Here is a 12,730-nt window from a genome sequence, read left to right as displayed (position 1 = left end):
CAGCCTCTGCAATCGTATTCTCATCGCCTACCTTGAAGGTTTGAGAGTTCCCTGTGGTCTAGAGCATGACTCAGAGTACCTAAGTCAGGAGTCAACAGCCACATTTAGATGCTGTGAGTGACCTCGTGGGGACTTTCTGCTCCCCACTGACAACGGAAGGAGCCATACCTAAAGTTAAGCGATGTAAATACGCGCTGCTCTGCCCGCTGCTTCCTTGTGTTGCATTTTACCCACTCCAGACACTGAACCAGGGCTGAACATTTTCTCTTCTCGCCAGAATCAGTCACAGCTTTCAGCGCTAATGTCCCCAAAGACCATCTCTCCAGAAGGCTGATTATCCAGCATTTCACTATAATCAAAATCAGTGGAGGTGCTCTGCTCCTAAGAATCAGTGATCTGCACCAGCAGACATGCCACGGTGCAATTCAGACGCTGTGCATGATTTTAAACTGAAAACATTATCATCAGGCACCTATCCGGATCGGGACAGTGCACCAATACCAGCAATTTTTTAATATTACTGAAAGAATTCACGGCACGTGCATGTACTTGCTGTGTATAAGCCACTGTTTTAACAAATGCACTGTATCATTAAGAGAATTATCAGCTTTATGTTAATTTTGTGACATCCTTCTTGTGACCAAGCCTGTTACTACACCTTCCCCACTTACAGTGCTGCCAATCAACAAGCGTCCAAAACACATCAACTTTCATCCCAAACGTAAGGTTGGCTTAAAAAACCTAACTTCATAAAAGAAAACCTGTTTTTATTCCTCTGAAACCTGTCTTTATTCCTCTGATTCCATTAGCACACATTTGTTCAGGTTGTGTTCCCAAGGATTTCTCTGCACGCATGAGGATAAACTTCTGTTAAAACGAGACAGAGAAGTTTTTCATATATTTACATGTTTACAAGCATTTGAGATTTATCAAGAGCACCAAAAATAGGCCTTAACACAATCACAAGAGCTGACAATGGTATTTGTCACTTCTCCCAGTAACATCTGACTTAAGACTTTATAATTCTGCAAGTCCCAGAGGTTTCTACTTCTGTGGAAACCCGTCTTTAGCAAGGTCAGTTGTACTGCTAAATAACAACTGGCAATGAAGAATTAGTGCCAAACCCTGCACCATCTTGTCCACACACACAGACCTTCTGCCAACACAGACCTCTCCAGTTTTGCAGTGTCTTCTCAAGACTGATTTTTGGTTCATTGGTTTCAGTGTTTATGGGTAAAACAGGTCTATGGGTCTGTTTTGCAGCTGGAGAAATCAACATGCATCAGTCTTGGGGTCCTCACCAACCCATTTAATGAGGAGACAGTGGCACTGAATCCATTCAACACACACAGCAGGTCAAGGAATGACAGGCTTTGAATGTTCACCTGGAAGACAAATTTGGTAATACCGGGTAACAGAAGTGCAACAGTACCGAGTGCTGAAAGCTGACGCTAGACAAACTGAGTGGATGAGAGAGGTGCATTGTTGGATGTAAACAACACTAACCACTGTAACTAATTCTTAAAGACTAGATTATCCGTCTGTGGAAAACAATATTAAGCAAGGCTTTGTGTTTTTCTAAATTCTGTTCTGTACCTCAAGCAACAATCAGTTCGGGCAAGTCTTACACTTTGCATTCCCCTTCAGAGAAGGTATCTGAATGGTCTCGTTTTGTTTTACAGTCTATGATTTTTTTTTCACACGAATTTCGTACGAAAATAGCTGGAAGTGTGAGTCTCTGCCTCTAAGCCTTTGGGTATGTTTGGTCCGAATGACCATTAAGGTTTGAACGAGATTCAGTTTTGCAGTGGTCACAAGAGCTCCACTGACCCAAAGGCTTGTAGGAAATTGAGTATGATGGCTACTTCTGATCTGGAAGCACAGAGAGCACATCAAAGCTCAAAGCAGGTCATGAAGTGGTAGGATAGGTACAGCACATGAGTTTAAGACCTACCCGATCTTCAGACAGACAGGATAAAAGAAGAATCCAAGGAAAGTTCTGCCTCCACAAGCCCTGTAAGAGCAGTAGTAAAAATGCAAGACCTACTTGGAGAAAAGCTTCTTAAGCTTATCCGAGGTGGAATGCAAAAGGCAAAGTTCTGGGTAATTTGAAAAATCACACGACACTTCACGTGTTTCAGGAACTTAACTAGATCTGCAAAATTCAACCAAGAACTCTCAGAAGGAGAAACAATGGGTATGTTTCTGGCTCTTTGCAGCACCATTCATGTCACTATGAAGACATGTGGTGTTATGGTGCTTTGATAACACCGCACCAAGAAGAGGATCTTTAGGGGCCTTTAAGGAAGCTTTTGAGCTTCCTTAAGCTACCAGGGCAAAGCTACCAGTTCCCACTCGGTGCAAGAGTTGCAGAACTCATTTTACATTGACTGGTTCTGCCTGCTCGTACCTCTCTCAGCCCTTGCCCTGGTGCTAAAGAAGCAGGACAAGCACTAGCACATTTTCCTGGTAGGACAGCTTAGGAGGCCTTGACTGCTGAGCTATTCACGGCACGACATGGTCTCACACCACAGCCCAAATACCACAGGGCTACCAAGCCCTACAGAAAGACGGAAACTCCCACGTCAGCAGCACTCCAAGTGCGGGCACGTGCACCTGGGGCAATGCTCAGGCAAGAGCCCGAGCCGCACCTGCAGTGCCCGCTGGGCTCGGTGGCAGGGCCGGTTCCTGGTGTGCCCAGCCGTAACGCAAGCGTACTCATACATATTGCATCCCTCAGGTGAGAGGAAACGACTCACTGTCCAAGTAATTAAAGCCCAGGACAGACAACAGATACACGGGAGACAGTCCAGGGCCTGCACATCCAACACCTACAGAGCAACAGGGGTGGCTGAGGCAAACTCTGCATCCAGCTGCAGCAATCTCACTCTCCATGTAAGCCACTCCACAGATACAGAAACAACCAACAGTACGTTTGCACAGCGCTTGCGAACAACGAGCGCTTGGATTTGAAAACAGGTAAGGTTTCTCATTTCTCCTTCCCCAACAATTCCTTGCCCATTTACAGTATGACTTATTTTGAAAACTTGAAGCCATTGAGACAGTTTTTCCCCGACACCTCTAATTTTCAGCTGAGTTCAGCACAGAGCCAGGGACACTTATGCTTTCACAGTACGTCTGGCTTCGTCTTCAGAAAGACGTACCAGAAATCTCAAGAAAGCCTGTCCTCAGGGGATACTCAGTGCAGCACTACAACCTCAAGATCTGCAAGTAAGATTAATAGTAATGGATAACCAACGCACCTGGATGGTAATTAACGTTGTGCACATATTTCATGTATTGCTCATACTATTGTTGCAGCACAGAGACTGCTTTTCTCCTTGACACCCTCGTTACTGTAAAGGTGTGGACTCTGCTTTTGAATGCACAGCCCCACGCAGGCTCGGTTCTGTGGCTGGGCCCTGTGGTCCTGGTTTGCTCCGACCACAGAGCATCCTTCCAGCCTCCAGCCCACAAAGCAGGTGCTACACTGCACACCCCACTATTCTCACCCTATTAAGCGATAAGGAGCATTTCCAAAACTCTTCCTTCTCCCTCTGCAGAAAACGGGCTCGCAGGCAGGTACCAGATCAAGCAAGTATCTGGGTAGAGTGCTCCGAGCTGACAGCAGCGTTTTCACCAGCAAGATGCGGTGGCTGCGAAGAGAAGAGCGCAGGGACTCCTACAGTATGGGGGAGGGAGGAGGCAGGCAATCATGTGCTCAAAGGCATGGGGAGGAAGAGGGGGAGGAGGAGAACAAGGAGAGAGAGAACAAAGTGTCAACATCTTAACTGGGACACACAAAGAGCCAGTTCTTACTAAGAACTTAATCCAGGATTAACAAGAGGTCAGCTACCTCTGCAAGGAGACCGCACTAAAAGGAGCTAATTAGCTCTCCTTAATTGCACAAAAGGAACCACACAGAATTCAGGCATTCAGGAGCAGCAGATCCCACCTCACCCAGGAAACAGAGCCCTACCTGTTGTGCTCTGCACCACGCTCCAACAATCAGCACGTGGAGAGCCAAGAGCAGCAGAGGTGAACCGATGTCAAGACAGAGCGTGCGCGGAGCGAGGTTCAGCATCAAGAAGAGAAGTGTTTGACTGAGAGCTGCAGTCTGGACAAGCAGGACAAGCATTTTTAGCATGGCCAGGACCTTTCTAGACACTCTCTTCATCAGCCACTGCTATCAAATGCGGAATTGCCCAAGATCCCTGCAGTAACACTTTCATAAACAGTATTATCCATGAGGATGTCTACTGCACTGACAGCCCTCTTCGCCTCAGTGTGGTACCTGCAAACGAGGAGGGAAGGACAGCAACAGGGGAACCCGTCAAGCTTTCTCTGTAGGCCCAGCTCTGCTCTGTGCACTGAGCCCAGAAGAATCACACCCCAGCATGGGCAGGCATTGCATCCTGGTCAGGACAAACGGCCAGAATAAAGCAAATAACGGACTGATCGCAGAGAGGCAACAGCTCCCAGCCTGGAAACCACTGGCTTGGGATGATGCAGTGGAGGAGGCTGCCTGAGCTGGCCTCCCACAATTTCTGTCTCTAATTTATAATGAAATACTCCAAAAAATATTATTTGTGAATTATGTATTTGCAAGACTGCCCCAATTGCTGATGTGACAGAGAGATACACAAGTTATGCAGTTATTATATCACGCCAACTTCTCATATGCCACATTTTGAATTTCTGATGGTTTACACGTCATTAAGGGCAGAACTGTAGCTTCAGAAATACTTTGATCAAAATTTCAGTTGAAACATCCCTGTACATGCTGATCACCTGCAGAACTGACTGAAATATTTCAGCGACGGAAGCGTTTGAAACATCTGAAACGCTGAACTTTCTCAAACTGAAGACAGATACAAAAGCAACGCATTTCTTAAAAAAATCCCACATCACTTCCTTAAGCTACGTCTACGTTTTTCTATCCTTAAGTCCCCTGCCAACTTCTGTTTGATACTAAATCCATCTCTTTTTTGCCTCTGAAGCCATTACACGTTCTGTTCTAGTGCACTGATGATAAGCTGTTGCATATTTTACTCCAGAAGCACTTGGGCTGCACTGACAGATAATGCATACAGCAGTCAGGGTACTTGAAAATGAAGATTAACAAGCACATCAATAACAGCAGCAGCAGCCTCTGAGCTCAAGCACTAATAAAAGTAACACCGGCATTTATTTGTTCCATAGCACCGTGCTGAGGGCTGGCCAGCTTGCAGACAGACAGAGCCCTCACCCTGAGGAGCTACAGTGCAAGACTTCAACCCTGCAGTGAAAAGCACGAGGACAAGAGGCTGTACTCATTTCAAAACTCGCTGCACTCGAGGCAGCCGCCTTCGGCTGCTAAGGTCTGAGTGCATCCCAGCTGCAAGAACTGTGCCCAGTTTAAGAGAGGACGAAGAGAAAAGCAGGACAACAGGTTAACCAACGTAACAATATCATACAAAGACAAATAACAATAGAAATGGGGGGTCAACCATTAATGACAGCTCCCTATGGGATCATTACAATACTGCCTTCATTATCTGTTTGTCTTTCTTATCTCTTCAGGACCGAGTTACATATCACGCCACTGTACCTTGAGTTACACCGAGACTGTAGCCAGCACGGGACGAGCAGCAGCAGAATTTCACCTCAAGCCCGGTGCACACAAATCCCACCCCTCAGATACCACTCTGAACGCCAGAAAGCCACATCCATCTCTGCTCCCAGCGACGAGGCAGCAATCCCTATATGTGCTGTCCCTAGGCAAGCTCAGCACAAAGAGAGAATTCCCTGACATCTGGATAAAGCTTCAATAGCTGCCATTGGAGAGAGCAAAATGCACATCAGCTGTTCTGTGCCAGCGGCTGGGCTACACCCAGTCTCCTGGTACAGACATGCCCCACTCGTCAAATCCCCTCCGTTCCCTATCGCACACTGCACTGAAGGGGAACAACTCAGACTCGTGAGCAGATTTATTTAAAAGAAGGAAAAAGGGACTAAAAAGGTGCGATCTTTCTCCAGCATCGGCTGGTGCAGCGTGTGCATCTATGTCATGTAATACCACTGCAATTACAGCAGCTTCCCCGTTTGTCAGCACTGCTCCGACCCCTATATCCCAACCAAAATCAGCCTCCTAAAGCGTTCCCCAATCCCTGCTTTCATCCCTCCTGAACCACCTCTGATCCTCCTCTCCTGATACCCACTCAGACACACTGGATTCATCCCCACTCTCACTAATTGACTTTCTTAACCTTGCTTGACCCTTTCTTCCAGGATGGTCTCAGATTCCTGCAGTCTTCCGCTGGCCTCACCCACAAACCCGCTACCAGCCCTAAGCAGCCACCCAGTCCAGCCCTTATTGCCACGAAGCCTGGACATGCTGCTCCACAGGAGTCTCGCTCAGCTTCTCCCCTCCCAGCCCCAGCCCCTCCATCCCGACTGCTCTCAGGCAAACCCTCTGTTTCCCCATCCCAGCCCCGCACTGCGCCAAGGGCATCCTTGTTCCCGAGGAACCGCCTGACCCCTCGGCGCGCACAAACACAAACACAAAGGAACCTGCATCCGCCGGAGAGTCCTCCTGCCTGCCTGGGAGATGGCAAACGGAGAGCTAGAGGCTCGCATCGCCACCTGTTAGCACATCGCATCTCCCGGGGCGCAGCTGCGTGTCTTCCCTGCTCCTCTGCTCCCTGGCTCCGAAACCACCATTTAAGCTGCAGGCAGAAGCAGTTCTGCTGGGGGAGAGATCGTTAAAGCGCACACGAATCTCCCTGCTCCGATGCATTTTATGTTCTCAAAAGTGGTTGACGGAAAGATTCCCCGCTCTGATAACAGCTTGGCATGGCTGAAACAAAGCCTTCTTTGCAACTTGCCACCAGCTCTGGCATCCGAGCCGGCTGCTGCCCACTGGAACGCCGAGCACCCACTGTCTCTTTAAGAATGCCCCGCAGCCCACATCACCAGCGCTTGGTTAACCCTGGCTGCTCCTTGCTCTGCACCGATGACAGCTCCGAAATGCCAGGGCTTCCTCAGTTTTGTCCTCCCCTGCTCCTACCCACCCGATGTGCTGCCCCCGGCACAGCCTCGCCGCATCCCTGCCCATCCCTGGCATCCCACACCTCGTCGCAGGGACACTTGGGCGATGCTTTTTTAAACACCCCTGTGCTCCCCGCTGTAAAAAGCACCAGGGAGAACTTCTGTGACGACAAAGGAGCAGTCAGCACTGACCTAAGCATCCTAACCACCTCTAAATTCAACTTCCCTACTCCCACAAAGCACTCTCCTCTGAACACTTAGTCATTTCTACGGACACACCGACTCATCGCCTCGCGGAGGCACCGGGCAGCCTCTCCAAGCCTTCCCAGGCACAACACGAACCATCTACTTCCCCGACACAGCAGCAGGCAGAGCAGCCAGCAACAGGAAAAATATTTGCCTTCAACACATGGGTATTTCCAAGTATCAGCTCTTTGAAAGGCCATCTTCTACAGAAAGGTTAGAAAATGCAGGAGGTAACAATGTGACTCATATTGAAAGTGTATATCAACATGCACAGAAAAACCTGGATACACACACACATAGAGAAGCCTGTCTCACAAGGAAAATAAACAGACTGTGACTGATTCTCTTCCGGGCAAAGCATGCAGAATATCCTGCCACTGTTCTTGTACCTACTCCAAACTGGCATTACAGGGCTACAGGAGAGCGTGTGCATCAAGCCACAGAACTAAAAAGCAGGAAAGCAGTGCAGCTTGATGGTCTGCAGGGTACGAGCACAAAGCAAATGAGATGTGCTCCTGCAGTATGATAGAGGAGCAGCAAAGACTAATGTGATTCAGAGCTGCACAGTCTGATCAATCATAGCTTGGGGAAGCTGATGAAGTATTTGCTGTGAACGATCAGTTAATCTCTACCAGGAACTTCATTGCAGGGGTGCCATATAATCAGAAAGATGCTCTTGCACAGGAGTAAGCTCAAAGGAAAGCAACAAAAACATCACATTATTCAGGAGGCTCATTTTGGAAAAGACACTTGAAGGGTAAACAAAGCAAAGTAGTCAACAAATATTTGAAGAATGTAAATACCACGGAGAAAGGGAAGCCGTATTAAAAGATTTTATAACAATGAACAATGAGATGAAAGTAAATGGAGGGGAAAAAACTAGGCTGAAGGCAAGTCGTTGCAGTCAAGAGAATGAGAGAAGCGGTATAACCCTTTCCACTTGTCATGTTTCTAAACAGCATTGGGTAACCATTAATAAAGGCAAAACAAGGAATTGCGTGGTATTGGCAGAGGCACGGATCAATGACTCAATTGCAGTCTCTCTCTCTCTTAATTCTGCTTTCCATCATTTTCCTAAAAGGCAGCAACCCAGTTCAGTAACTTTTTGGTTACTGCTGTTTCCTAGTGATACAAGAGTCCTTAGAAGTCTACGTTCAGCTGGATAAGTGTTACGGCTTTTTGAGCATCACGATTTAGAGAGTTCTTTTGCCTTGCTGTGTTAGCAGTCAGTTGCAAAGCCTTCCAGTGAAACGTATCTGATGATTCTGAGATTCATGAGGGAAGTCTTGCAAAGCTCCACCTAAAACCATCTGAAGTTTTTAAGACCGTGAATCTGGGTTGTGATCCTTCAAAGAATAAACGTCCTTACTACAATTATGGTATTTACCCTTACAAACATGACATAGATATAGGTTGCTTTGGGGCAATCTGGATTCAACTTGTGACTTTGGGCAAGTCATGGGTGAGAAATGCAGGGGATGTAGTAGGGTGGTTTGCACCTCTGATCAATACAGATTGCTCTCTTTCAAGCTTTTATCAATACAGTTTGTTTTAAGCTATTACATTTTTTTTACTCACCTAAGCCAAGCTTCCAGTAGGGAAGTTTTCTAGTACATCTATTCTAATAAATGTTAACTGTAAAATAGCCTTTAACGTCTTTGTGCCTCACCTGCAAACCAAGGCTACTACTAGCACTTCCTTTCTTCTGCCCTTTGTCTGTCTTGGCCTTACAGGCTGGAAACTCTGCAGGACACAGATGGTCTCTTAGGGTGCGCATGAAAATCTCCTAACGCAGTGAAGACTTATTTGTAAGACCCTCTCTCACTGTAAAACACCACAATCTTAGATCCACTTCCAAAATCAGTTCTGCTATTACCTGTTGTCAACCTGAAACTCAGAAGGATCCATGGGGAACCTGTTCGTCCTGTTGGAAAGTTTGGAAAAATAATATTGCAGGCATTTGAAGCAATGCTGTAGTTTCACTGCCTTGACCCAGCCACTGAGCTCTGGTCAGACTCCGAGCTCCAGCTCTCAGACACAAACCTTCTTTCAAGGCCTAAAGATAAGGAACAGTTCATCTCCCAAACCTCATTCCTAAAATGTACGTCAGAGTGAAGGCCACCATGTCGCCACACTGTTTCTTAATTGCTGACAGATCCAAAAAAAAATAAATGGCAGTTCTGAGGGCTGCAAACCCACAGTACCCAATCTCCTCATAAGCAAAGAATACTTCTTTCAGACCCATGTATCTGCTTTATTTCTATTCGTAAAGGGTCAGAAATACACCAAAATTACAGCTCTAGCTTTCCACCAGCTTTCTAAAATGCCTGTCTCCAGGGCAAGCCTTTTAATTCACAGCACTTTGTGTATCATCACTACACCAGAGAGGAATGAAACCTTCCAAATGATTCCTCTGGAATCCTTGGACTTCACCATCTCTTCCTACTGTCATTTAAGGCCAGGCTTGTTTGCTGGGTATTGCATTTAAAGAATGATTCTAGTTAAAGAGCGAGCTGTTCTCTACACCAAAGATAAACAAGTCATTTTTCCTCCTCCCCCCACAGCTAATTTGGTGCCTTATATTATGTGCATACGTGGACATTTTTTTTACATTACCACATCTTCGCTACTCCTGAATATACACCTCCTTCTTTTCCCCTAAATCGTTTTCATTCAACTTGTTTTCTCCTCCATCTTCCTCCTTCCAGTTCCAAGGCCTGAAATTAGGTGTGGTCAAACCACATTTCTCCAAACCTGATATTCCAAGTGGTTTGAAATTATTCAAAATATATACCCCAAATACATATCTCCTCTTGCCACCAAATAAAAATAAAAATAAATAATCCAAAAATCCTTCTTTTTCTGCTCCCTTGCCATATGTGTAGAGTGGCTGTGACACCATCACATGATGTTGGCTGAAAAAAGGCAGAACACCTACCCCCAGGTCCCTTGGCTAGCCAGACAGCATTCAGTCAGGAAAAATGGTTATAAAGAGAAAACCACCGCAAAAAGGAAAGTATAACACCAGCACAGACCTAAAGCTGGCCCAACGGAAAACTTCAGTAAAGCAGAAGCTCAGAGAAGGTTCCACCACCTTGCCTTCAGCACGTGGCTCTGAAAGAGCACAAATAACTTGCAGAAGGAAAAGAAAAGCTACCAATTTATGTAGAACATTTGTTTTAGTCTGAAGTACTGTTTACTGAACTTGGATATTTTATACTTGGATGCTGTCATTGCTATTATACCTCAATTTATACCATTCACTTTTACCAGACTCAAAATACTGGAATTAACAGTTACCGTGCGTAATAAGTATCAATTGCCAACATAATGGTAGTCTGCCATTAAATTGCACTTCAAACCCAGGGCTGAAATCAGAGGCATGCAAAGAAAGATTCAAGAATAAGCCTGGCATCTCCTTAGTAGGCCACAGGAACACCACTAACCAGCTCAGAGCACGGAGCGAAGAAGACTCCTGTTCCCAAGGGGAATTTCAGTCGGCAAATGTGATTAACCAAAAGAGATCTGACCGGGACGCTGGTACCATGCCACAAGAGCTCTGCTGGCAACGCTCGGCTATTTCAGGCTTTGACCTTGCCCACTTCCTGAACAGAATAACCCTGATCGAGCAGAAATTGTAAATCTATGAGCGTTTCCATTTACTTCAGTAGAACCATTAAGTCAGGCAGGATGAATCACACACAAATTCCGGAACAGCGTTCACCATGCCCCTTCTAGCACTTGCCACACGTAAATATCAAACCGCTTCAGTGGGAGGAGCGGACTGGCGTGCCCCATTCTGCAGACAGGGAAAGTGGGGCAGAGGCGTGATCGTGACACAGCAGGGACAGATCCAGGCATAAAACTGGCCTCTCCCGACTTCAGCTGCAAAAGCCAGGACCTTGCTTCTCATGTAAGGGACCGAGCACTCAAACAGCACACCAATTTAGCCAGTACCTGCTAAATGTTATCCATAACCCCTTCGTGACTGCATTTACCTCCTTCCATGCTTTTTCCTCCTGCATACGTGAGGAGAAGACTCTCTGGAGAAGCCACGCTGCAGCCTCATTCATCTCAACTGAAGGCCCTGAGCGAGCAGCGGCGGCAGAATTGCAGAACGGTTCTAAGCAGTTTGCCCTTCACTTGACATTTGCGAGGCTGCTGAAGGACTACACAGACAGCAAGCTGATTTTACCATCTGAGAAGCAGAAAAGGCAATTTTTTGAATGAAACAAACGCTTGGGATTCAATTCGCCAAAATAATCTGAAGCTCAAGGAGAAATCTGAGGGAGAGATTCTGGGTGCTGGCAGCACAGCTCTGCAAGGCGCAGCATCTTCACGGCGTACGTCACGTTGCCCTCAGAGAGGTTTCAGTCAGCACACATATACTGGAGGATAAAATGTTGGATGTTTATCCAATTTTTAGTCAGAATCCGATGCCAAAAGCACACCACATAACAAACAAAGACACACTAAAGGGTAGGTTCTGCAAGTCTATCATCACACAGAACTAGAGCAAACCAAATCTCAGATCAAAGGTTTCACAATGACTCAGTCAGTTTTTCTTCAAATAGTCTTCTTACACTGTAATTTATTTTATTTCTTTACTAAAATAGTCACTTCACTTGTACTTTATACCATATTACCACTGAAGGTATTAATTCAGCGTGGCAATGTGCAGGGCAGGACACAAACTGGAAATGAGCCGATCTTGGTTCTATTTCTGGCTCGGTTACTGACTGTGAGTACAGTCTGGCCATGTGAATTGCATGCAAGTTTTTTCCTTGACATTAGTGCACTTGGACTAGGCTCTTAACTGCTTACTATCACTTCCCACTCCTGGAAAGCCCAGATAAATTAGCACCAAACCTGCCGTTAATCACTTTATTGTGCCATGAAGCCATTTACAAAATTGATCTACCAACACTGTTCAAAGTTCTTCCTCGACTCACCTGACCCATCACAATGTTTGTTCCTGCTGAGAGAAAGGAGAGAGGCTGTGCTTTATGGTCACAGGCTCGGTCAAGTCTTCAGAATATTCTGGAGGCAGGGAAAGACACTGACCTATTAATATGGTTCCCTCTTCCCACTGCATCGACAGCAAATGGGAACGTTCTGATTCCTCAGATCCGCTTGCAGAATGTATAAAGAGGGAACGCTTCTTGCTTCCAAATGTTAGAGCCGTATTTATAACTTACACGCATGTGGGTCAGCTTTGATAGTTGTTGGGGGGGAATTATCAGCATCTATTTCTTCCTTTTGAATAAAAAGCACAGGAAAAAAAAAAAAAAAAAAGGAGGTAGAGGCAAAAGACCTGGTGAACACAGAGCACACCAAAACATGACAGTTTAACCTGTAACGTGAAGGTCAAACACACACATGTGCACAACGACACAATTATGCAATGCCAGCTGAACTCTCCTCCTAGCCTTCTCCAAAAAATCTGAGGAAGAAC

General features: G+C 46.1%; 1 protein-coding gene across 22 annotated transcripts in view; it reads right to left on the bottom strand.

The window, feature by feature from the left end:
- Positions 1-12,730, bottom strand: part of GRAMD1B (GRAM domain containing 1B) — a 164,043-nt gene that overhangs the window by 48,870 nt on the left and 102,443 nt on the right. Inside the window, exon 1 of one of the 22 annotated variants that reach the window (XM_080568043.1) lies at positions 6,553-11,221. The exons of the other annotated variants lie outside the window; for them this stretch is intronic. Within the exon in view, the coding sequence (XP_080424169.1) occupies positions 6,553-6,641 (89 nt within the window). The 5' untranslated portion in view covers positions 6,642-11,221. Of the gene's footprint in view, positions 1-6,552; positions 11,222-12,730 lie in introns of those variants that run through there. 22 annotated transcript variants of the gene reach the window in all.

This window comes from Anser brachyrhynchus (assembly GCF_964034855.1).
Source record: "Anser brachyrhynchus genome assembly, chromosome: 25".
Classification (NCBI taxonomy): Eukaryota; Metazoa; Chordata; class Aves; order Anseriformes; family Anatidae; genus Anser; species Anser brachyrhynchus.
Note: the sequence above shows the minus strand (reverse complement) of the source record. Positions and strands in the feature narration are given on the sequence as shown.